General features: G+C 38.4%; 3 protein-coding genes across 3 annotated transcripts; 1 reads left to right on the top strand and 2 right to left on the bottom strand.

Moving 5' to 3' along the window:
• The first annotated feature begins 13905 nt into the window (after positions 1-13905).
• LOC145137348 (putative cinnamyl alcohol dehydrogenase 6) lies at positions 13906-17392 on the top strand. The gene is made up of 6 exons (XM_079071491.1): positions 13906-14113; positions 14232-14345; positions 14808-15035; positions 16012-16300; positions 16486-16639; positions 17040-17392. The coding sequence occupies exons 1-6, from the start codon at positions 14019-14021 to the stop codon at positions 17240-17242; spliced, it is 1083 nt and encodes a 360-aa protein (XP_078927617.1). The 5' UTR covers positions 13906-14018; the 3' UTR covers positions 17243-17392.
• A 256-nt stretch (positions 17393-17648) lies between these two features.
• On the bottom strand, positions 17649-20039 carry LOC145139344 (uncharacterized). Its single transcript, XM_079073201.1, has 5 exons — positions 19884-20039; positions 19556-19660; positions 18496-18750; positions 18074-18417; positions 17649-17982 (listed from the first exon to the last, which is right to left on the bottom strand). Exons 1-5 carry the CDS (start codon positions 20037-20039, stop codon positions 17649-17651), a joined length of 1194 nt encoding a protein of 397 aa, XP_078929327.1.
• Positions 20040-20448: 409 nt separating this feature from the next.
• On the bottom strand, positions 20449-20787 carry LOC145139343 (uncharacterized). The gene has a single exon (XM_079073200.1). It carries the CDS (start codon positions 20785-20787, stop codon positions 20449-20451), a length of 339 nt encoding a protein of 112 aa, XP_078929326.1.
• Positions 20788-27432: the final 6645 nt, after the last annotated feature.

The raw sequence follows: 27432 nt of genomic DNA, 5'->3' as shown, positions 1-27432 counted from the left end.
TAAAACCTGAGGTTCTTCACTAGCACACGACTTGAGGTTTATAACCTATCGTGTTGACATATTCTGTGCCCATTCCAGTTAAAGTTGGCTTTGCATAGGAGTTCTGAAAGTTCTCAATTGGTTGCATAACAACTTGGAAGCAATGGCAGGCCCTGTACTGCCAGGTGGCAAGAAGTTAAGATTGCATAAGTTCAGTCCATATGAGTTTGGATTTGTCATTATCCTTGTCTTGTGACTATGGTTTTGACGATTCACATGGATAAGAATACATACACCATAAAATCTAAGGGTCATAAGGTTTCTCTCCGATTCATGAAAATGATGGTGAGGAAACACTTCCACCACGTAGATTTGAAGCAGATGGCAAAAGGTCTAAACAATTGAGACTATGATTACGACATCCCTTTTCATAGTTCTGAAATTGTTTAGACACACATGCATGCTATCTAAGGAAAGGTGTATGATTTTGATAAAGTTTTATCAAAGCATCTCCTATCAGAAATCTGAACTTTGGTAAGAAAGTCAATAAAGTATTGATTTCTAGAAGTCCAACTGATTTCTGAGTACATGTCAAAGCTAGTGGGAGCATAAGTGTTATGCTAATAATCATCATGTTAGTGGGAGCATGATAATTATTGTTAGTGTTGCAAGTTAGCAATGTTAATTATAGAAAACAAAAGTTTCAATTCGTGAGGCTGTAGGGATTGAAAAAGTTGTTTTGCTATAATTAAGGGAGAGGATATACTTCATTTCAGTTCTAAAGGCTTAGATTGAGACCTTAATCATCTTTAGTCAAGAATATATATATATATATATGAATTTCATGTTGGATTGGTTCAACTTAAGGAAATTCTATATATTGCGTTCTCAAAATTCGATTATGATTACGACATCCCTCTTCATAGTCAAATTTTGAAAACATGGCAAATAAAAATATTGTAGCAAAAGACTGGTCTAGAATCATGTCTTTATGTGAGACATCATGACTCGTGTACCATTTGCTTTAGGTACAGGATCGATTGCATGTGCTATAATATTTGTCATTTCTAAATTTTTCCAAATGCCCAGAGGCATTAAGAAGGGAAAAGGTCTAGAATTGGATATGACTAAAATGATTAAGCAATTGTCGAGGACAATCTGAGGTTTACCAAAGATTGGTTGCTCAGGGACAGTTGGAAGTATAGTGCTAATTTTGGAAGGACCATATTGACATATTCTGAAAAGAGGCATCTCTTATTCAGAAGTGATAGTCAAAATGAGAATATGGAGTTGTCTCCATAGGTGGAAGTTATATGTGTAAGATTAGAAAACTTAATGCAAGAAGCATATCCAAAGCAAAGTACTTTGAATACGACACTTAGTTTCCATGGAGTTGATCTCCATTGGAATACCTTATAATGACTGTTGACAAGTCTTTGTGACTTTGTACATATTCATTACAGGAGGGTCAGTGCATATAAGTTTAAAATCTAAACAGATTTCGATAAACGATAGGAATTTGAAATTCTCACATTTTTCGATAAGGATTTGGGAGTGTGAAATTAGAATCATTGAAATTATGTTCAATTGGTTTATTTCAAAAAGTAAGGATCATAGACAAACATAGAGTACATACTTGGTGTATGGCAAAGCTATTGTTTAAGAAAAACATAGTGTACATGCTTGGAGCATGGGACAACTAGTGTTTTTAATTCAAGTATAAAGTTGATAAAACCGAAACAATGAATAATGAGTAATCAGTATGGTGATAAATGAAAGTGTTTATTTATATTCATAGGGTTTGATACCATATTTGATTCATTTATTCTTGTGTTTCACTTTGCATGTTTTGACTTCCAGAATAACTAAGTCGCTCTTCCTGAATGATTAAGTTATTCAAACCATCCACAGTCGGTCATATGTTGGAAGTAGATATGAATCAAGACTGTCATGGGTTGGTTTGTAGAGGTCCAAGTTGGTGGACAAAGTGGTGCTACAACACTCATGAGTGCTCATAAGTTCTGAGTATTGGATTCAACCCGCGCTCATTTGAATCACTTCATGGATTTTATCACGAGTGATCATGAGACGATAATATCTTATATTCTTCAAACCTAGAGATATGAGTTGTTACTATGAGTTGGTTATACATTGATTGCACGAAAACGCATTTGGTAACTCGATGTTATAAAACGTGCCTTTGTGTATGATTCAACAAGTAGTAGAACAAGTCATATGAGTCGAAGTTTATCCATTCCTTTTACCTTCGGGATAAAAGCGATATCTGTGGGCCCCTCGATGATTTAGCGATGACACATGTGAGTGCTTGGCCAAGCCAGGACTGATTTGATTTGTTCAATCTGTCAGTCATCATAAATCGAAAATCGGGAAACAACAAATGGACAGAGAGAATGATTATAATCCATGTCTCAGTCCATATGATATCTAGAATGGAGGAATATATGATCCCTTATCTAATGGACAAGTCATTGACAAGGTCAGAGTTTGACAGCGGCTTTAAGAGCTACGATTGCCAGTTAGGTTTTGAAGTCATACTCAATAATATTTTTAGACTTATCCAAGTGGGAGACTGTTGGATTAATGTCTAAGTCCATAACTATATTTGGTATGTACTTGACCCGACCCGGCATGGTCCATTTGTGTTGCACTTCACCGGCACAATTTATATGGATAATCTTTTGAGAATAGTATATTTATGATTTATATTAATATATTATAAGTTCTAATATATTAATATGGAATCATATTATTTAATTAGTATTGATCAATAATTAATTTAGAATTAATTAAGTGATCAAAAAGAACTAATTAAATATGGACTCTTATATATATGGAATGAGCCAAGTTCATTTAGGTTGGGCTAAGCTTTCATGGATGGTCCATGGAGCTTTTAACCCATGGATCCTATGTAAATGAAAGGTCATGGGTATTAGGGTTTACATGGATGTAACCCTAATCCTCCATAATATATAAAGGGGTCCTTGGCACACAAAATTGGCACAAGTGTGTGAAAATAAGAGTGGGCCGATTTTAGTGTGCATACATATTCTCTCAAGTTCTTCCAAGGTGTTTTGGTGATTTGTGATTCCATTTGAGGCTTCCACACTATTGGGGCTAAGCTCTTAAAGCTTGAAGACATCAAGCTACATCAAAAGGTATGTCATCTAACTAGAAATTTGTAGTATAGGTGCTTCATAATATGCTAGTTAGGATGAAACCTTGGAATAGTTAATATTTGCATGTATAATAGATAAAACATAGATCCAAGGTTTATAGGGTTGCATGTACACCATAGGAGTGTTAGAATGCTCAAAACCCAACAAGGTGATCATTGAGCCGATTTTCGAAGTAGAGATTTATTCAACTTACATTTGGACTGATAGTTGAGTTTTCTTCACTGTACCCATGGGTCGAAGGAACCAATGTTGGCCCACTAGATTATTTATCTTGGTTAGGATTGTAGTATGCTAGTTGTAGCTGTTTCGTAGATCCCTAATATTATCTGTATTTGTTGGCTTTGTGTTTATGTTTATCTGTTACATATGTCGACATATTGTGTTTGGGTTGAGCCGGTCATGCTTTGTGTTGTAGGCCAAGATACTCGGGGATGACTGGATAGGCTGTGAGGTGGACCAGTTAGGCCGACGGCCTGTAGAGTGGTCCGGATAGGTTATAGGCCCTGCAAGGCGGTCCGCTCATGCTGAAGGCTCGTAGAGCGGTCCACATAGGTTGTAGGCCGTGCGAGGCGGTCCAGTTAGGTTGGCTGCTCATATTTGTATGCTTGTTTGCTTTGTGGTGTGTTGTACTTTGGAGGAACTCACTAAGCTTTGGCTTACAGTTTTTAGTTTATTGTTTTAGGTACTTCTGAGGATCGTGGGAAAGCAAATGCGTGATCATGCACATCTTCCTGTTTTAAGTCACTGGGTCTTGGGAAAACTCTGATTTTGAAATAATTTTTTTGAAACAATGACTCTTTTTGTAAACAATGTTGGTTAATGTTTGTTTTTGAAATTTTCATATTTCTTTGATTTTTAGAGTGTTACAAGTTGGTATCAAAGCTTTGGTTTGAGAGAATTGGATGAACATTCGTGTGAATCCGTACTCAAACTAGGGAACTGCAAAGGTTTTTAAATGGTTTTCAAAATTGTTTTCAAAAACAACCAAGGAAGGATTCCATGTGTACGATCAGCCGAAGCAAGAAAGTATACCCCAAGTTACCCACATTGTTATTTTTTATGATATGGTAGAACAGCGTGCAAGTTTTACGATAGGGATCTTCAGGAATTGCATGAGAGAATTGGCTGATGTATGATTCCTTGTTTCCTATACAGTTTTCTTGCTTATTGTTGTAGGACTCTTTCAGGTGTGAATTAACTATTAATTAAATACGTTAAGTCACATGCTGCATGGGTTCAATAATTTTAGAGTGAAGGATTTGGTCCTATTGCGCAACTCTTGTCCGAGTCTAACCGTTGTAGAGTTGAATCTTTTAATATAAGATTATTAAAGTAATGTTGCATGTGATTGTATTAATGCAGTAGTTAACTGGCACTAATGGGGTCATTTGGCAGTTTATGGTAGGGTGAGTTGAGGGATAGGTTATGTGTAAGCCGCCGGCCAGTTGAGGAATGTCTAGCCTTTCTCTAGGGAGTGAGAATAGAATGTATGCGTATTCTAGTGTGTGCTTTTAGGATTGTTGTGATAATCTTCTGAGATAAATACGGGTAGGTGTGGAAGGTAGTATGGGCCCGTACTATCGGAAACATAGGACGTGTACGCGTAGTAGGGAAGTCACAACCCCTAGGGTTTCGTTATTTAGAACAACTCATATGGTATGAAATGTGCTTTATTTAATATTTTATGATTTATTTTTAGTATGGTGTTCACGAGGGGATCCGGATCAGGAGCTTAAGTGGGTGGCCAGGATAGGCCATTGTTGTCTGAGGATGAGATTAGGGCGTTGATTTCTACTGAGGTTGTGACTGTTATCCAGGGACAAATACCGGAGTTGTTCGGGTCTATCAAGACCGCCACGATTGAATACTTTGATGACCATTACACTACACTTTATGAGGCTGTTGTTGCTGCAGCTACCACGGCCGTTGCAGGCACCGGGGTTCATGGGGAGAGAGCCTTCCTGTATCAGGACTTTGACAATACAAAGCTCCTGGTGTTTGATGGGGTTCGGGATCTGATCATTGCTATGAGGTGGTTGTCCGATGTTGAGGGATGTTTCTTCACTTGCTCCTGCCCAGCTGACCAGAAGGTGAAGTGCGCTCTGAGATGTTCCACATGAGATATGTTTCATTGGCCCAGGAGTATCTGGATTTGAGGCAGGGGACTGAGTTGGTGACGAAGATTACCAATATGTTTACTGAGAGAGCACTGTTTTGTCCTGAGTTTGCTGCTTCTGAGTAAGCTTAGATGACCTAGTACTTGAGCATGATCAAGTCATACATCCTCCAATTTGTGTTCACTCAACATTATGGTACACTTGTGGAGATACAGGAGGCCGCTAGGAGGCATGAGATTGAGTTGGAGCTCCAGGCGAGGTAACGAAGGCGGGCTCTGGTGTAGACACAGCCTGCAACGAAGTGGTTTAAGGCCGCTGATGTGAGATCTGGGAGTTAGAGGGGCCGCATTTGTGGAAAGTGTGGCAAGGTTCATGAGGGTCCTTGTCGATCTACTTTTGGGTTCCACAAATGTGGCAAGGATGGGCATTACGCCAAGGACTATCGCCAGTAGGTTCCCGTACCGACCACCAGGATATGTTATCACTGTGAGCAGGCTGGCCATATTAAGTCCAACTATCCTTTGCTCACCGCGGGACCAGCGCAGGCTCCGGCGCCAGCTACTTTGAGGATCACCGATGGGCGTCAGGGCAGGGCAGAGCCCCCGAGGGCTCGAGGTCGAGCCTTTCAACTCATAGCAGAGGAGGCCAGGGCGGCACGAGACGTCGTTATTGGTATGTTTCCATTTATCGCTATGTCAATTATTTATGTTATGCTTATGTTTATATTTATGATAAGTACATTCTTAGTGAATTATTTATCTACTATTGTGTTAATCAACTCGGGTGCGAGTTAGTCCTTCGAATCTCGGTCTTTTTAGTAGGGATTTCGATATGACCCTTGGCGAGGTGGAGTGTTCGTTGCGGGTTATTATCGCCAACAAACATGGGATTTTTGCATCCAGAGTGTATCAGGGTTGTGCCTTGGAGATCTTCAGGGTGCCTTATCCGATTGATTTGATTCATATCCCCATGGGGGACGTGTGCGCGATAGTAGGGATGGATTGGCTGAGCAGGTTTGGTGCTATGATAGACTATGAGGGTCAGCGAGTGGTAGTTCGAACCCTAAGTGGGGGAGAACTGGTAATCTATGGAGAGGGTACCAAGATTGGGTTAGGGTTTTGTTCGGCGGTCAGGGCTCGACGATATATTCAGCATGGTTATATGGGTTATCTTTCCTATGTGGTTGATACACGGGTTGGGGAGCAGGCATCGGTTTCAGATGTGGCAGTTGTTAGGGAGTTTGATGATGTGTTTCTAGAGGAGTTACCCAGTGTGCCTCCCGAGAGGCAGTGGAGTTAAGGATTGACTTAGTACCAGGTGCGGCTCCGATTGCCAAGGCGTAGTACCGTTTGGCACTGCCTGAGATGCAAGAGTTGTCCTCTCAGCTTCAGGAGCTTTTAGGCAAGCAGTTCATCAGACAGATCAGTTTTTCGTGGGGAGCATCGATATTTCTCGTCAAGAAGAAGGATAGTTCGCACCAGATGTGCATTGATTAACGGGAGTTGAACAAGTTAACAGTGAAGAACCGTTATCCCCTTCCGTAGATTGACGACCTCTTTGATCAGTTGCAAGGTGCATCTTGGTTCTACAAGATCGATCTGAGGTTAGGGTATCATCAGGTGACGGTTAGAGAGGAGGACGTGGAGAAGACCGCGTTTCAGAATCGTTATGGTCATTACGAGTTTGTGGCGATGCCATTTGGGCTCACCAATGCGCCTGCGGTGTTTATGGACTTGATGAATCGGGTATGCAGGTCGATGCTTGATCAATCAGTTATTTTTTATTGATGATATCTTGGTGTATTCCAAGACCATAGAACAACACGAGGAGTACCTTCAAAAGCTTTTGGAAGTATTGCGACGGGAACGACTGTATGCCAAGTTCTCGAAGTGTGAGTTTCGGTTACGAGAGGTCCAGTTCCTGGAGCATCTCGTTAATCAAGACAGGATTTTGGTTGATCCGACCATGATTGAGGCTGTGATGCAGTGGGAGGTTCCGAAGTCCCCATCGGAGATTAGGTGTTTCTTGGGTTTAACAGGATATTATCGGAGATTTATGCAGGATTTCTACAAGATTGTTGTACTCCTCACTCGTCTCACGAAGAAGGGTGTGGATTTTCGTTGGGGCCCTGAGCAGCAGATGGCGTTTGAGACACTGCGACAAAGGTTACGTGAGTTTTGACCATTCCGGAGGGTGTCGAGGACTTCGCTGTATTTTATGATGCATTCATCATAGGTTTGGGGTGGTTCTTATGTAGAGGGAGCGAGTAATTGCGTATGCTTCTCGAAAGCTGAAGTCGCATGACGCACGATATCCTACTCATGATCTGGAGTTGGGGGCAGTAGTGTTTGGCCTCAATATTTGGAGACATTATCTGTATGGGTTCTGGTGTACCGTCTACACGGATCACAAGAGTTTGAGTTATCTCATGGACCAGCCAAACCTGAACATTAGGCAGTGCAGGTGGCTTAATGTGGTCAAGGATTATGACTACAAGATCCTTTACCATCTGGGTAAAGCGAATGTGGTTGCGGATGCTTTGAGCCGCAAGTCGGCTGGATCTTCGGCTGGGGGTATGTGTATGAGGATATCCATTGATTCTCCACTTTTAGATTTGATCAGATGGGCACAGGCAGAAGGAGTCAAGAAGGAGAACTAGAAACAGGAGAGGATTAGGGGCGAGATCGACAGATTTGCCATTGATAGTCGGGGATTGTTGACCCGGTGTGGTCGGGTATGGGTTCCGGTTTCTGGCAAGGTCTGGCAGAAACTTTGGCAGAGGCACATAAGTCTTGCTTTTCGATACATATGAAGATGTATCGAGATCTGACACTAAGTTACTGGTAGTCGTGTATGAAGAGGGAGATAGCCTGGTATGTTGAGAGGTGCTTGACCTGTAGGATGGTCAGGGTCGAGCACTAGAGGCCGCATGGCAAGATGCAGCCTTTGGAAGTTCCCATGTGGAAGTGGGAATAGATCACCATAAATTTTATCACCAAGCTACCGAGGACTGCCAAGGGTTTTGATGCTATATGGGTCATCGTGGATCGATTGACCAAGAGTGCCCACTTTTTGGCCATCTAGGAGAGCTCCTCGGCTGAGAAATTGGCCGATATGTACGTTCATTAGATTGTTGCTCGTCATGGGGTTCCGGTTTCCATTATATTAGATCGAGATTTTCGTTTTACTTCACGATTCTGGAAGAAGTTCCATGAGGAATTGGGTACGATGCTGCATTTCAGCACTTCTTATCATCCGCAGACTAACGGCCAGAGTGAGCGGACCATCCAGACACTTGAGGATATGTTGTGGGCTTGTATCATATATTTTAGTGGAAGTTAGGATTCCTACCTACCTCTTGCAGAGTTTTCCTACAACAACAGTTATCACTCCAGCATTGGTGCACCGCCCTTCGAGCTTCTGTATGGTCAAAGATGACGTACCCCAGTTTGTTGGGGGAGGTCGGTCACAGAGTCATGGAAAAGATTGAGGTAGTCCTCTAGACCATAGAGCTCATCTAGAAGATCAGGCAGAGATTGCAGACATCTCAGAGTCGGCAGAAGAGCTATGCTAACCGGCGTCGATCAGAGTTGGAGTTCCAGGTCGGGGATAGGGTGCTACTCTAGGTATTACCCTGAAAGGTTGTGATATGCTTTAGGAAAGGGGGAAATTAGGTCCCTGATATATTGGACCATTCCGTGTGATTGCCAGGGTATGCAAGGTGGCCTACCAGTTGGATTTGCCAAGCAAGCTCAGCCAGATCCACAACACTTTCCATGTTTCGCAATTGTGGAAGTGTGTGTTCGATGAAGAGGCAGTGGTTCTTTTGGATTATATTCAGGTTGATGAGCTCCTAAATTATATTGAGAGACTGGTAGTGGTGGTGGAGAGAAAGATGAAGGTCCAACACAACAAAGAGATACCTTTGGTAAAGGTTCAGTGGAAACATCAGAAAGGTTCCGAGTGGACCTGGGAGCCGGAGATGGAGATACGGGAGCATTATCATGAGTTATTCGGAGCACCGGAATTCGGGGACGAAGTCTAGTTCAATTGGGGGAGAATTGTAACACCTGTTCCAAGAAGGTTCATTTTTAAGCCTAAAATTCTAAAAGATTGACATTCTGGTTCGTACGTTGTGCGTACTCGGGGTGTACGCATGGCGTACTCATGCATGAGGAAAGTGGGAATTAGACACGTACGCCTGACATACTCATCAGGTACGCGGCACGTACACTGTTCAGACCAAAACCCTAGTTATGAGGGTTTGCATCCTATATAATCCCCTTTATGGCCCCAAGACCTTCACCCTCATCAACCTCAACCTAAAAATCGTCCCTTTAGCTAACCCTAAGTGTGAAGAGTTCACCTTGAGCTCATTTGTGTGTTTTGGTGGTGTTTTTGAAGAAGAAGAAGGTGGTAGAAGGACATTGGAGCTTGGAAGAAGCTTGGATCTAGGGTTCTCACCTTGCTAGCAACCTTCATAAGGTAAAAAGCTCCTAGCTTGATCATCTTTTCATTTAGATCTAGATATTCCTTCATTTAGGGCATTTTTGGTCCCAACCTTTGTGATTCTTGAGTATGGCATGCTCTTAACCAAATAAGTCATCCTTTCAGACCCAATTAGGGGTCTTTAGTCATAAAAATGAGATCTTGATGCTTAGTTCTTCCTCGTGCATGCTCTAGTAGGATTTAGGTGTTAAGAAGTTAAGATTGTTGGTATTAAGTACTTAATGGGCATGAAAAGTCATAAAGTTGGAAACTTTATGACTCTCATTGGTATTTTGGCCTTGGATCTACAATTGGAACGTAAGAGCTTAACACATTAAGCTCTTATTTAGGAAAAGAAGCCTCGGTGCATATGTCGTGCGTAAGTTAGCGTATGTCGCGTGTACGGGGTCCACCGCCCAATCCCGGCCAAAGCTTGTGTACGCCCGGCCTACAAGCTGAGTACCCCCCGCATACTCAGCGGAGTTGATCGAGTTGACTCATTGACCTTGACCTTGACCTTTGACTAGAGTTTTGACCAAGTTTGACCTATGGGTGTTTTGGGTATTGAGAGTTGTTAATTTAGATTAGGTCCTTGGTTTTGGTTAGGTGATCGTTGAGCCGATTTTCAGAGCAGATATTTATTCAGCTTGCATTCAGACTGAGAGGTGAATTTTCCTCACTGTACCCGTGGGTTGAAGCCATCAATGTTGGCCCACTAGATTATTTATCCTAGTTAGGATAGTATTATTCTAGTTGTAGCTGTTTAGTAGATCCATATGATTAGCTGTATTTGATGGCTCTATGTTTATGTTTATCTGTTACATATGTCAACATATTGTGTTTGGGTTGAGGCGGTCCTGCTCTTTGCTGTAGGCCAAGACACCTGGGGACGACCGAATAGGTTATAGGCCCTGCGAAGCGGTCCACTCAGGTCGGCGGCCCGTAGACCGGTCCGGATAGATTGTAGGCCATGCGAGGTGGTTCAATCATGCCGAAGGCTCGTAGAGCGGTGCAGATAGGCTGTAGGCCATGTGAGGCGGTCCAGTCAAGCTGCCTTCTCATATTTGTATGCTTGTTTGCTTTGTGGTATGCTGGTACTTTGGGGGGACTCGCTAAGCTTTGGCTTACGGTTTTTAGTTTATTGTTTCACGTACTTCTGATGATCATGGGAAAGCAAAGGCGTAATCGTGCACATCTTCCTGTTTTATGTCACTGGGTCTTGGGAAAACTCTGATTTTGAAATAATGTTTTTGAAACAGTGACTCTTTTTGTAAACAATGTTGGTTAATGGTTAATTTTGAAAATTTTAAATTTCTTTAGTTTTTGGAGTGTTACACGATCATATAAATTGGCTCACTTTAGTTAATGAATATTTTATGATATATTGGATTGTGTTTTCAGTTGTTTTTAGAATTTATAGTCTATAAATGGGCTTTTTGATTTTTATTGATCTTAGGGGTTGATTCTGAAACTTTTCTTTAATAAAAGTTATGGTTGTGGAATACAAATATATTGTTTTAAAATTTTAAAATTTATTCCAAATTTCGGGATGTTACATTTACAATACTTTAGTACTTTACTTTTACCCTTCCATATTTTTCATATGCAATCTAACAAATCTGCTTGTCTTTGCATGCCCCTAATATGCCACATTTTGATGCTCTACAACACATAATTTGGTATCTGAATGGTACCTTGGATATTGGATTTCATCTCCACACATCCACACATATATAAATAAAGAACTACATCGATGTTGACTAGGGTGGATGCCCATTAGATAGCCACATCGAAACTATTGTGTATTCTTTGGAGACAACTTAATTTTTTGGTCAACTAAGCAACATGCCACTCTTTCCCTTTTAAGTTCCGAAGTTGGGTACCGAGGTGTTGCCAATGTAGTTAAGGAGGCATGCTAGCTTTATAACCTCCTCCTCAAACTTCATGTTCCTTAGCGACAAGGTTTATGCAGTTACCTCTCCAATAACCTCGTTTAACATTAATATTTACAAAACTACTGATATGGACATATACTTTGTCCAAGAAAAAGTTGCAATTAGTCATGCCAGTCCTTCTGCAATGTCCGGATTTTCGAGGCAAAATTTTCATTTTTATTTAACTAAAACATAAGTCTTACAACCCTATATAGTACAAAACCATTGTCATATATTTATTTATAAAAGAGAGTTTTAGCGGAAGTCTTAAAACATTATTAATGCCTTCGATGCGGTTACAGTCATGCGTAAGCTTTTCCTTGATCGGAAGAACAACCTGTAAAATAGTTATTCGACAATTGTAGGTCAAGACTTAGTGAGTTCCCCCAAAATATCATATACCACAATACATATACAATGCATACACATAATGACCTTCAATATAAATTTGGTCCGCCCGAGTATATTGGCCTTCAGTACGAAGCTGGTCCGCCTTCAACTGCCACAATATATATATATATATATATATATATATATATATATATATATATATATATATATATATATATATATATATATAGTAGACAACCAATTCAACATGATAGGAAACTAAGTAAGCTAGTGTAGTGGCCTAATTGCATACTATAGAGGAACTATATCCTAACATACAGAGGATACATATGGAAGTATACAATATAGTGAGAAAACTTACTGGACAAATTCTTGGATGGTTAACAGCTATCCGAGTAATCCAATTGGCGAGCTCCTCTGTATCACACACCTCTAACACTCGGGCTCGTTGAAGCCTCCTAACCTCACTAGAAGGAAGTTTCTTGAAATCCCGAAAACTCTAGAGAAAGTTTGTTTAGAGAGAGATATCTGAGGAATTGTGTGTAAGAAGTGAAGAGAGTTGCACCTGCTATTTATAGGAGGATTTTGGGCAAGGCGCGTCACGCCCTATGGAGGTGTGTCGCCTCCTATGGTGTCGTCTATCCGACGGCCTACTGACAAGTATCGAAATCACCGTGGTCCACGCCCCCTACTGCAAGAAGCGCACGATGTGCCTACCTGTGCGGAGCTCTTTTCGAAAAACTTTAGAAAATCGTATCCTTCTCATACAAGCTCTGTTTTCGAAGTTCTTTATATCCACGCATAGCTAATGATGATTACTACAACTTTCATTTAGACTCCGTCGGCTAGTTTTTATTTTATTTTAAAATTTATATTTTTAACAGACTTAGACTGTTAAAGTCCATACGAATTCCGTTCTTGACTATCTTTATATCGACGGAATTGTATCTAAGAGATCTTCAACTCTCGTTTAGATTGTTTCGGGTAACAATCGACACATTTCCATTTCGATTTCTGTGTCGCACACTACTCCGCTGAAACTTCGAAAAATCATAAGTTACTCATACAAAGTCAGATTTAGGCGTTCTTTATATGCACGTTCTCGCTTTTATGATTACTATGACTTTAATTTAGATTACTTAAGCTAATAATAGATCTATCTCCTTTCGTATTTTACGACGCTTTGTCATATAGGGCAGAACGCAAAAACTTCGAAGAATCATAACTTTTTTATACGAAGTCGGATTCAAGCATTCTATATATCTACGGAAATCGTATTGACGTCCTCTATGTGTTTATGATGATAATTTTGTCTAAAAAGTAATATATTTTTGATTCGTATTTCATGATAATCGTTTTATATTACTATCTACAAGAATAGTAAAAATGGGGTGTTACACGTTGTGCCTACAAATATATTGACATCTTCACCAAAAGATCATCTATGTGCCTCAACTTCGTTTGAATCGTTCGCTATAAATAGAGACAGTTATACAATTTTTTACTTCTTTACTAATATCATGGACTCATCCATCATGCGCAATGGATAAATATATAGTCAAATCTAGACGGTACAAGGAATTAAAAATATATGATTAAAATTTGTTCATACTTTTCCTGTATCGGTAGTTAACTTGAAATAACCAGCTTTCATATTAGTCAACAACTCTTTTAATATTGTTCACATTAAATTTCCTAAGTCTTAATTAACTTTCCTTTTCTTTGATAGTAGTCAACAGAAATTTCAAGGAAGTGTCATTTTGGTCAAATATTTTTCAAATTGAGATATATAATTGAGATTATATAAAATTCTTCTAATGAAAACTACAAAGAAATATAACTTTAAAATAATAATATATGGAGGCTCAATGCGACTACCATCACGAGCATAAATATATGAACCATGCGTCTCTCTTTCTGTGTATATTTCAATTCTGATTTCAGACATACAAATGGCTCAAGTCACTCCCAATCACAAGCTCACTGTCTCCGGTTGGGCCGCTCATGATAACTCCGGCCTAATCACTCCATACACCTTCAAGAGAAGGTACATATGCTTTCATTTATTGTCAATTATTTCCAGTTTTTTCATCTATTCTTTTTATTTCATGCTTATTTTGAATTTTGATTCTAATAAATCATGTTGCATAATGTTTATTTTCCAGAGTTAATGGACCTGATGATGTTTCGATCAAAATCTTGTATTGCGGGATATGTCACACAGATATTCACCACGTCAAAGACGATTGGGGTATCACTAGGTACCCGGTTGTTCCCGGGTAAGTCTATTTCTTGATATTTTGTACAAATTTGAAGCTTTCATTGATCATATAAATTTTTGTATGTGTGTATGTGTATGTCTTTGTAACTGTTAGTATGTCCTACATCGGTCAAACATTGTCCCGTGTCTCTCTATATATGTTTGGGTTTAACCTCTTTTCATCTAAGTTTTTTGGAAACTAATCCAAAGACTACACATATATCTTACATGGTATTATAGTTGGTGTCTCTCCTCTACGACTTAACACCTCCTTTTTTATACTCATATCGAGCTTCCATCTATAAAAAGTGTTAGTGTGTCAACGGTCATTTCATTTATGTCTCTGTATATATATTAGAGTGTAATCTAAGGACTCCACATATATTTTACAGTAACTACTTGGTAAAACGATTTAATTAATATTGTCAAATGTCAAGTGTTACGTAGTTTACTTACAATGAAAGTATGTTACATGTTTTAGGCATGAAGTAACAGGATTGATAACCGAAATCGGGAGCAACGTTGAAGGGTTCAAGATCGGGGACCGAGTTGGGGTAGGATGTCTGGCTGCATCATGCTTGGACTGTGAATTTTGCAATGACTCAATGGAAAATTACTGTGACAAGATTCAGTTGACATACAATGGTATCTTCTGGGACGGCAGCATCACCTATGGAGGTTATTCTGAGATGTTGGTCTTCGATCATCGGTAAATCATAAACTTTACCTTTTAATGACATTTTGTATCATATTCATGGGTATACAACTATACATATTTACTAATTCAATTAAAACTAAATTATTTCATAAAGCTTTCATAAATAATACTATTGAAGGTAATATTAATATAATAATATATAGTATTTAATAGCTTTGAAGTATATTAAAAACATCACATGCCACGGTTGTTGCCGTTGGGGTGTAAACGCAGTAGGTGGTTAAAGAAAGTGGGTGCACCGGTTCAATGCGAATGGTGGCTGGACCAGTATTTAATTCTCATACCAACACTAAATTATGATGGAAAATGCCATGACTCGCACTAAAATAATTTGAACCGGAGTCACTTACTAGCGGACTATTATTCAACGGACCCGGTCAATGTGTTTAATATTCCAACGATAAATTATAACGAATAATTCATATTATTAAATTGGTCACGGAGAGACATTTATTTGCGGACCATACAAGGGATTGGTTGATGTATAAGGATCAGGACAAATTGCATCGAATCTGGTTGGACACGTTTTCGTTTTTAATTTATTTTAACCAAGATGATTTTTTTTTTGTGCAAGAATCGTATAAGACAATAACATCTATTCATAAGTGGAAATTGTATTTTCACTATGTTCGTATATCAGTATATGGTGTATTTGCTTCGATGAGTCTAGTGAGTAAAGTTAAAGACTTTAACTAAAAAGAATAAAAAATGATCAAGTAGTTTAAAGTGGTCTAAATTGTAGCCGACTGTCTATAGTACTTTCTATCTATAAAAAAGAGGACAATCATATGAAATCCAGAAAAAGGTTGAACGTATATGTAGTTATATATTTTAATTTATTGTCCTACTAGTTCGTTTTGTTAAGCGTCTTACATTTATATTATTTTTTTTTATAAAATATGCATTTTATGCAAAATTTAGAATAACAATATCTAACAAAAGAACATATTACGTATATATGTTGAAGGTATGTAGTCCATATACCGGAAAGCTTGCCGATGGATGCAACAGCACCGCTTCTATGTGCAGGGATCACAGTGTACTCACCGATGATCGATAGCAAGCTGCATGAGTCGACTGGAAAGCGAATTGGTATCATGGGGTTGGGTGGACTTGGACACGTTGCTATCAAATTCGGTAAAGCTTTCGGTCACCATGTTACAGTCATTAGCACGTCTCCTTCAAAAGAGAAAGAGGCAAAGGAACGTTTGGGCGCTGATGATTTTATCATCAGCACTGATCCCAAACAAATGCAGGTTAGCTCTTAGCTATGATATTATTTGTGTAAATAAAAAAAAATCTATGTTGTTATTGTGACATGACATATTATTTAAAAATTTCTATGATGCCATGAGAATAAAATATATGCCGCATGTGACAATTAGAGTTTTAAATATTGATAAGTATATCTATAGTTTGAGTTGACTTTTTCTTGTTTCAGTCAAAGAGGAGGACACTTGACTTCATATTGGACACTGTGGCTGCACCACACTCGCTTGGACCAACACTTGAGCTACTCAAAGTGAATGGGACACTGGCACTTTTGGGTGCACCCGACAAGCCTCTAGAGTTGCCTGCTTTCCCTATGATCTTTGGTACGTAAGCTTCCCCTTTCACTTTTTTTAGGGTTTTTTAAATATTATATGCATGTTTGGTAGAATATAGACCAATCTAACAGGCTAAATAACTTGTTAAATCGGGTTGTTGGGCGACATTATTATTAAAATAAATGAGCTAAGTAGATAGCTTAATTAAGAAAGTATTGTAAAAAGTCCAGGATATGTCTTGCATTTTATGTGTTGAAGTATACAACATACTTGCATACATAATTACATATATATACATAAAGTCATAAATAAAACCCATTTAGGATAATATTGTTCGTACTTTGTAAATTAACTATGACGACATATGTACACATACACATAGTTTTTCATATCAAATAATTTGAATATGTTTATCGAGCTAAAGTATACGGATATATAATTATGTTAGGAAAACGGACGGTGAAAGGTAGCATGACCGGAGGTATGAAAGAAACTCAAGAAATGTTGAACTTTTGTGGGAAACACAACATCACATGCGATATTGAGATGGTTACATCTGACAAAATTAACGAAGCCTTTGAAAGATTGGCCAACAATGATGTGAAGTATCGTTTCGTCATTGACATTGCTAGCAAAAACTCAAGCCTTTAATCCAATGTTTCAAATTATGTTTAGGTTTTTTGTGTTTTTGAAATTACATTTGGTTTCAGTTTCATAACTTGTTTGTCATTCTAATGTAATTTGAATAATATTACCTTTGATATTTTCTAAGGAAATGATCTGCATCCAACAGTTTTTTTATATACAACAATTTATGATTTATAGAGTTGTAATACAATATTTTAAAATACAAATTATTATGCATGGAAAAAAAAATGAATACGAATCAACTCTATTTTCTAGTGTGAAGGAATGCTTGAGTTCTTATTATTTTTTTTAGAAAACAACCAAATAAATTAAAAAAAACTAGCAAGTAGCTTGAAAATTACAAAAAGTTTAAAGGATTTGTTAACCAACTAATCCAAGATAAATAACATTTACGATTCCTATTAAAAAACTATAGAAAAGAAAAATCTTTAATGGGGTCAACGATATCACCTTTCCGCATCTTCCCCGCTTGAAACATCATATTATTCTTGTATTTCCAAATGTACCAAACAATAGTACAGAAAATCGCATCCACAACATCTTTCTTTTTTAAATTGATAAGAAAGTTATCCATTATGGAAAACAGACATTCAACAGATTCAAACTCGAATCGATCCAATTCCAACCAATGAAATATTTCATTCCAAATTCTAGCTGTCAGCTCACACTTAACGAAAATATGATCAAGTTGATGGACATGTAAATCACAAATCAGGCATAAAATCGAAGGTACATCAATTCCTCTATTCGCCAAATTAAAACGAGTAGAAATTCTATTCAATAAAACTCTCCGTCGAAGAATCTTTACCTTTTCTAGGCACAAAAGGATTCCACCTGGTTTCCGGTTGTATAGAAGGAATAATTATATCATGAATCCATCTTCTAGTATCTCCAACCGTAAAAATCCCTTCTTTCCCAATCTCCCAACACCAAAAATCAGGTTTATCAATCAAAACAACTCCATGAAGACATTCCATTAAATCTGAAAAGTGTTGAAACTCAACACCTCTTTGAATTTCATGATGCCAATCCCAATTCCAGTCGCCATTACATCTTCTATCAACAATAGAACAATCTTTATTAAGATCTACCTCAAACAACCTTGGAAATCTAGTTGCCATTATCTCACCGTGCCATCTATATTTCCAAATTTTAGTCAAAACACCATTCCCAACTTTCTAAATCCACACCATGAGAATGAAGTTTCGAATAGGATGCAAGAATACGAGCCCAAGGTGCCGCCCCCAAGTACCAACTCGATCAAGACCACCATTCTCACCATATAACTCCTTGACAACTTTAACCCAAAGCAAATTGCTATTATGTAAAAATATCAAACGCCATTTCTGAAGAAGCGCAAAATTTAACGCCATCAAACTTCCAATCATAAGACCACCATTCTTTTTACTTGCAAGCACCATCTCCCATTGAACCCACAACATTTTGCGGTTTTTATCTGCTCCTCCCAAAAAAAATTGCACGTAGAGATTCCAACTTCTTAGCAACATCAACTGGCATAAGGAACAAATACATGAAATATATACCTAACGATCCCAATACCGACTTTATCAAGGTCCTTTCTTTCGTTATGCCTTTAATAGCTATCCGATGATCCTGTAACTACCGCAGCCGAAGGGCTTTCCCTCTTTCACCTATATCAAATTTTGTTACTGCTTCATCGACTCAAAGAACTGACGCATCGATCTTTCACTAATAGATAGAGTATCAGCCTTCCAATTTGATAGCCTTTTCTGAAATCTATCTATAACCACCTTCCAAGCCACCACCCTAGACAAATTTTGGCCCACAGGGAGTCCAAAATAAATGAAAGGCAATTTATCTGGACGACACCCAACAACCAAAGCAAAATCTTCGACTTCCTCAAACAAAGTGCAAACCCCATAAAGACTAGACCCATGCAAATTAATCTTTAATCCTGAAACCAGAAAAAAACAATGAAGACCTCGAACTATGTTTGTAATATTTGACCGAATCCAATCACCAAGAATGATCACATCATCCGCATAAAAAATGTGAAATTCTCATATCTCCATTTCTAACTTGAACTCCTTTAAAAAGATGATCCACTTAAGCATCTTCAATAGCGACATGAAGTCCCTCCATGAAAAGAATAAACAATAACGGTGATAAGGGATCACCTTGTCTCAACCCCTTAAATAATTGGAATTCCTCCGTAGGGCTACCATTAAGAAGAACTGAAGATCTCACTATCATCAAACAAGCTCGGATCCAAGATCTCCACTTAGAACCAAAATTCATAAACTACATTATGCGATCAAGAAAGGACCAATTAACCGTATCATAAGCTTTTCCAAAATCAATCTTCAATAACATCATTTTCTTTCTTTTTCTCTTATCCCATTCGACAATTTCGTTCACCATAAGAGGCTTATCCAAAATCTGATGATTTTTCACAAAAGCTGATTGTTAATGACTGACAATACTATTAATAACATTAGCCAATTGAAACGCTAGAACTTTTAAGATGATCTTATATTGGATTCCAATTAGATTGATAGGTTGGGAATCATTAACACCCATCAGACTATCAATTTTTGGAATCAACGTAATAAAAGAAGAGTTACACCCCAAAGGATTTTTACAATGTAAAAAAATAGCTTACAAAGGTGAAAATATGATTCTTTAACAGATCCCAATACTTTTTAATAAATGAAAAAGAGAACCCATCCGGACCAGGTGTTTTTTCATTACCACAAGACCAAACAGTGAGTTTGATCTCTTCCAACGTAATCATACTCTTAATACCGGTAGATTCCATTTCTGTAAGGGATGAAAACCGTGGACTCCTCCTTTCAATCTCAATAAACAGAGCTTGTTTAAAATTTTCACAAAATTGCGTAAAAAAATGTTTTTAACTTTCATAGGATTAGTAACCCACTCTCCTTCGTCTTTTACACCCCTTATCGCCATAAGTATTCTTCTTTTTTTAATAATCCCATCAAAATATTTACTATTTTCATCTCCTTCTTTAGACCATTTAATTTTCGCTTTTTGAGAGAGATCAGTCAACTCTTTTTCTCCAATTTATTTAATTTCGATTTAATGTTCATTCTTTCCTCCTGATCATGAGACCTGAGAACACCAGCATCAATCAATTTGTCTATATTATGGATCTTCTGCAAAAACATATCTTTTTCCTCATCTCGTTTCTTCTTCACCTCTTTCCACTATGTTCTAAGAATATCTTTAAGCCCTTTAAGCTTGTTCTTGAAGTTAATACAAGCACTTTCACCCTCGACTCCCCTTTCCTCAGTCCAATAACTTTTAACAATCTGATCAAAGTCAAGTTCTAACATCCAGGAATTAAAAAACTTGAACGGTTGGGGACCATAATCCAAAGTAATTAGAGACAACCAAATGGGTCTATGATCTGAAATAATCATCTCCACAGCCATGACATAAAGATCAGGGAACTGATTGATCACCTCTTCAGATAGTAAAAATCTATCAAGCTTACTAGATTTGGCTTCGTTGTTACTAACTCTAGTGAAAGAATACCCACCCATAGGAATTTCACAAAGGCCAACATCATCAATAAAGGATTTAAAATCATCAGCCACTCTTTGAGAAAAAACCGACCCCAATCTCTCATTTTGGTTTCTTACAACATTAATGTTAGGGCTAGGATTTCAGAACTATAATCAAGATCCTCAAACCTCCGGATCCGCAAACCTTAGGATCCCAAACATACTTCAGGATCTGGACTATACATAGTAAACAATCCTATGTGTGCATGCAACCCTAATTGTTTGGATCTATGTTTTCTCTATTAGACATACAAGCATTGAACACAAAACTAGAAACCCTAGGAGGCATGTACAATTTTCGAAATCACATAAACTAGGGTTTAGATACATACCTTGATTGTTTTATAGAAATAACAATGAATCCTTGAAGATCTTGAACTCTTGGGAGCAAGTGCCTCAAATGTGACACCTCTAATGGCTTACAAACACTCTATGCAAGAGGATGAGAGGAGAGAGGAGGAGGAAGCACTAGAATTCGGCTCTATTAGGGTTTGATAGCATGGGGGCCGAAATTCTAAGGGGTTGGGGTCTTTATATAGCTGTTAGTTGCTTACTCCCAAAGCTAGGGTTTCATCGATCTCGTTCAGCTCCTTTTCGAGAACATATTCCTTGTCGTCGAATCTCAAATCCATCTTGATGTTGCGAATCCAATCATTATAGTTGGATCCATCAAAGGTGAATTTTGAGTAGATGCTCAGGAGCGAGAAGTGGTTGGTGTTGTTGTTGGAGTTGGAGCCGGAAGCGTTGTTTGAAGTTGACATCTAAAAAAGAAGAAGGATAAGTTTTTATTAGATAAGGAAATCCTTAATATGACACCCAAGTGAAATATTAAGATTATGACCCAACACAATAATTCACAATTCATAAGAGGGATGTCGTAATCCAATTGTAAATTATTTGAAAGTAGGTAAATGACGATTTACCAATTTCACCACGAAAAACGAAATTTTAAACGAATTAGGTTTTAAATGAAATTCCTAGATATTTTGAGATTCATTGAACTATTCAATGCCATGTTTAATCTCGATTATGCTCTTTCCATTTGTGACTGGGATATCGAGGATCACAAACAATGTGTGAATAACCATGCAAATTAGCTTGGTACTCTCGATGTCATTTATCGCCTAATCAATGTGTCGGTTAACCACACACGCTCCATTGATCAATGATAATTTACGAGCTACCCATTGCCACCCTTTATTAGTCCATATTAGTGTGCCGGTTAGCCACACATGCTCCAATAACGACTTTCATAAAGTGCAATGTGCAATTTCATGGGTTAGCATCAAATTCATATTTTCCTAAAGTAACTAAGATTGGGATATTTATAAAAACATTTAGTTACTTTATTTATTTCATTATACTTATTAATGAGAATTAAGTGTCCTATCAAACCCGTTCGGCTAACGACCCTCCACCAATCAAGGAAGTGATGGATGAGAGTGGACACTCATTCAACTACCATTTTATAGGCAGTTTCCTTATACCCCCCTTATAGACCGGCTTCGTGAATGAGGTGTACTAGTCGTTCGACTGACTTGTCTTATACGTATAGTAAATATTTAAACCTTTAATATTACATATAGTATAAGGGTGTATTTTAAACATTTCAAAATACTATGGGTTTTAAATCTATTTAAAATTTTCAAAAATTAAAAGCCATTTTAATTTTAAATTTTAAAATTAAAAAACCTTGATTTAATAATTATCCTTTAATTAAACTTTTAATTAAATTATTAAACCAATTAAGAATTATCCATTAAATTAAATAAATTAATTTAACCTATTCCTTTACCCCCTAGATTTCGAAAATGCGGAAGGATAATTACAAGATTTTATAATTATCTAGTAAACAATTAAAAGATAATTACCAAATAAACTTATCCTATCCAAAACCCTAATTTCGAAATCCATGACTTGGTGGTGGAAGGAAAGGCTTTCAACCTTGCCTAATTTTCGATAACCCTAGGGTTAGGAAACCCTAGATCTCGAAAATATGGAGGCCAAAGGAAAGAGTTTAAAAACCCTTAGCAGTTTTCGAAAAAAAACTAGGGTTATAAACCCTAAATGCGAAAATCATAGGCCTTAGGGTTTAATTGCCATAAACCCTAATTTATTTTGTCAAGTTCAATCAATTGTATCAAATCTAATTGAAAACAAAAACCATATGCTCTGATACCACTGATGGGTTTTATGCATAGCAAACAATTTTATGTGTGCATGCAACCCTACTTGTTTGGATCTATGTTTTCTCTATTAGACATACAAGCATTGAACACAAAACTAGAAACCCTGGGAGGCATGTAAAATTTTCGAAATCACATAAACTAGGGTTTAGATACATACATTGATTGTTATATAGAAGTAACAATGAATTCTTGAAGATCTTGAACTCTTCGGAGCAAGTGCCTTAAATATGACACCTCTAATGGCTTACAAACACTCTATGGAAGAGGATGAGAGGAGAGAGGAGAGAGGAGGAGGAAACACTAGAATTTGGCTCTACTAGGGTTTTATGGCATGGGGGGCGAAATTCTAAGGGGTTGGGGTCTTTATATAACTGTTGGTTGCTTAGTCCCAAAGTTAGGATTTGCTGGAGGAAACCCTAATTTCCAGCTTAGGGCCTAAGCAGCTCGTGGACTCCTTATCAAAGAGCCTTGGACGAAAACTTATAGGGCCTCCCTATAATTTTCGTCCACTCCTTTCTAAGGGGTCCAATAGCCCAATTTCACAACTATCAATAAATTGCACAACAGCCCCTGCACTTTTAATTAATTCCTTTAATCCCAAAATTAATTCCAAATTAATTTATGATTAAATATCAATTAAACAACATGATTTCTAATTAATATATTATTCTCTAAATACATTAATAAATCATTTATATCAATTTATTATTCCAAATAATAAATTCAACCTGTCTCTCCAAAAGTCATCCTGTCAAGTTGCTAGAGTGAAGGCAACCCAAAAGGAGTGTGCTACTATCAATTCAAGTATATACCAATTATAGTTATGGGCTTAGACACCTAATCCAACATAAACAACTTGTGTCACTTTGATCAACATTTCATACTTGCATTATTCTGAACGTCACAGCCTCTCATTCACTTTGGTCGATTCTTGTTTGATCATTTTTTGACCAAAACAGTTTGGCGCCCACCGTGGGGCTGTGGTGTTCAAAATCCTTCAAAAAAACAATGTCTACTCAATCGACTTTGTCCTCTTCTTCGATTCCTCCCATTTCCTCCAAAAACATTCCACCACCGCCGGCTAGAGCTCCCAAGAAAGTCTCAGAAACACCGAAGAAAATAACCTCTCCGTCGTTACCCCGGGACTCCAGGATCCTCATGTGTTGATTTCTAACAATGAAATCTTTGCTATAATAAAGAGACTAGAACGACAAGTCACTCAATGGTTCGTCGCGAGATAGGATCCTCAACACCGACCTCTGTTACCGCTTGGGATGCGACTCCGAGAAACCAAGCCCATACGACCCAGGATCCCAACGAAACCTTTGGTACTCCCAACAACAAGGATCCTGGTAACCTCGTCAATAATAATATCTTTGCTACTAACTCAATGGATCTTGATACAGGTTTAAGCCCGATCATGGCTAAGGAGCTACAACAACTAAGATAAATGATCTCAAGCGTACCTGGAATAGTTCAGCCTGTACCGGAAGTATCCCCCACGAGCGACAAGATCTCCAGATTCGTTCCAACAATAGCTGATACCGAAGTCCCGAAGCGCTTTCAGACCCCCATCATGAAGCCTTACGACGGAACTACAGATCCTGAAGACCACGTGGCACAATAGAGGGAGAGGATGGAGTAGGGATGTCAACGGGACCAAACGGGAGCGGCATTGGTTGCCCCCGCCCCCGCTCCCGAAATCACTTGTTGCCCCCGCTCCCGGTCCCGCCCCCGGATCCCCCGCTTACACAGCCCCCGATCCCGCCCCCGGTCCCGCCCCCGTTCCCCCGGTACTCCCGGTTTATAGGCTTAAAAATGGATTTTTTTGCTAGAAAATTGCTTTGTTTTAGGATAATACTATTTTTAATAACTTTTGTATATAAACAAACATGTAAGCCCTTGATAAATCAAGAATTGATCAAACATAAAACATCACTAAAGCTATAAACATATATATATATATATATATATATATATATATATATATATATATATATATATATATATATATATATATATATATATATATATATATATATATATATATATATATAAACGGGGCCCCCGCGGGAGTACGGGACGGAAATACTCACTCCCGCCCTCGGTCCCGAAAATAAACGGGAGTTAATATCGCCCCCGCTCCCGCTCCCGAATTTTTTTAAAAATTAGTCCCGTACGGTATCGGGGTCCCACGGGAACGGGGTCCCGCGGGGGTTTTTGACATCCCTAGGATGGATATCATTCCAATCCCCACTCACTTGAAAGAAGCCTGCCTGTGCAAGGGTTTTGGTCCCACCCTCACAGAATCAACTCTAAAATGGCTTCTTAACGTTCCTCATTATCTGATTACATCATTTGCTAATTTGATTAATTTATTTAAAAATCAATTTTATTGTAGCAAAACATTCTAAAAGATCACTAGTGATCTCTATCGGGTGGTTCAGTATCGTAAGGAATCCCTTAGGACTTTTGTGAATAGGTTTGTCAGGGAAGCTCTAAGTATTCCCAACATCGACATGGAAACTGCAATTGAAGCCTTTAAAATGGGCTTAAAGAAGGATTCTCCCTTCTATTAAGACCTCCTAATGACTCCATGCAACAGAATGGACGAAGTCAGAAGCAGAGCACTAAGGTTCATTAGGCTCGAAGAAGACAAGGAGATCCAAAAAAGGAGCAACCCACCAAGCTCTTATGATCACCTTAATAGGAATGCCGATTCCTCAGCCCAAAGATCTTATAAATCAAAACCTTATTCCAAACCTGACCATCACATGGTTAATGCCCTTGAAGATGAGGGAGAGGAAGAATATTTTTCTAAGATTATTGACTATTGGTTTTCTGTGGATATTTGAGGTGTAATTATCGCTATGTAGGATCTTGGAGACAAAGGAAGATGGACAAGAAAATGAGAAAAATCCACCGCTTGGAAAGACAAGTTCAAATGGTGCATATTGTTAGGACCAGGATCCTCAAAGCATTCAGGATCCTCAAACCTCATCAGATATTCAAGACCCTCAACTATATCAGCATCCCGACAATTACCGTTATTATTATTTACTAACATTTATAACGGTTATATTTTGTTGTTAATTAACACATGTGCACAAATAGTCAAGAGAAAGACTTATTCTCAACAGAGAGTCGTCTCAACTATGCTAAAGACCCGGAATACCAAGTCAAACAACGTTCACAAAGCTGGTCATAGAGGATCCCGGGAATATCGGACATCTTTTTAGCTAGTTTAGACTATAAATTAACACATGTATCTCGCACACGACACACTCTACTTACTCTTAGCTTACTCTACAAACTTTTTCACTTGTTCTTACTGAAATACTCTCTGTAATCATCATTTTATATTAATAAACTCATCAAGGCAGGTGATCATTATCACCTCCCAAGGTTTTGTGTTGGAGATCCTAGCAAGGATCAAGGGATTTCCTTGCAAACAATCATGTCATTCTCTTTACCTTTCTCTATTGCACAATTCGAACATCACAACCTCTCATTCAATTTGATTGATTTATACTTGTGTAATTTTTGACCAAAACAATTTGGCGCCCACCGTGGGGCCGTGGTGTTCAAAATCCTCAAAAGATCATGTCTACACAACCGATCATTTCTTCATCCTCCGCTCCTTCCATTCCAACCAAAAACCTACCACCTCCTCCGAGTGGACCCCCTTTTCATAGGAAAGTGCCTGATACTTCCAAGAGAAACACCCATGCAGTCACTAACCAAGGAAGTTTGGGATCTTCAGGACTCCAGGATTCGACTGCTCCGCTCACCACTGCTAAACTCTTTGCTATGATGAGGAAAATGACGCAACAGATGACTCAGCAGCAAGGCGACAATAGAACACTACTTAGAGAAGTGGAGAGGATGAAGGAGGAATTTTAGAGATCCCAGGAAACGATGCCCATAGTTGTACAACCAAGGATCCTGAACTTCGACAATGCAGGATCCTCAGGAAATCAACAGGGGGAACACAACTCTTGTTACTACTACATCACCCTGGGGGACGACTATGAACAATCGATAATCTATGATCAATGATCTTAATGAGCCTTTCAATTCTCCTAGAAACCTTGATTCTAGTAACTTCTTAAACAGAAATACTATTAATACTAACTCTATGAATGTTGATGCAGGAATAAGTCAAAACATGGCTAGGGAACTTCGGCAGTTGAGACATATGATCTCAAGCGTACCCGGGGTAGTTCAACCCATACCAGAAGCATCTCCAAAAAGTCACAAGATCTCGATATTTGCTCCTGCAATAGCCGATACCGAAGTTCCTAAGCACTTCCAGACTCCTAGCATGAAGACTTACGATGGAACTACGGATCCTGAAGAGCACGTAGCATAATACCGAGAAAGGATGGAGATCGTTCCCATCCCATTGCACTTAAAGGAAGCTTGCATATGCAAA

The sequence above is a fragment of the Lactuca virosa genome, chromosome 9, assembly GCF_052849685.1.
Source record: "Lactuca virosa cultivar CGN04683 chromosome 9, Lactuca_virosa_CGN04683_v6, whole genome shotgun sequence".
NCBI classification, from domain to species: domain Eukaryota; kingdom Viridiplantae; phylum Streptophyta; class Magnoliopsida; order Asterales; family Asteraceae; genus Lactuca; species Lactuca virosa.
Note: the sequence above shows the minus strand (reverse complement) of the source record. Positions and strands in the feature narration are given on the sequence as shown.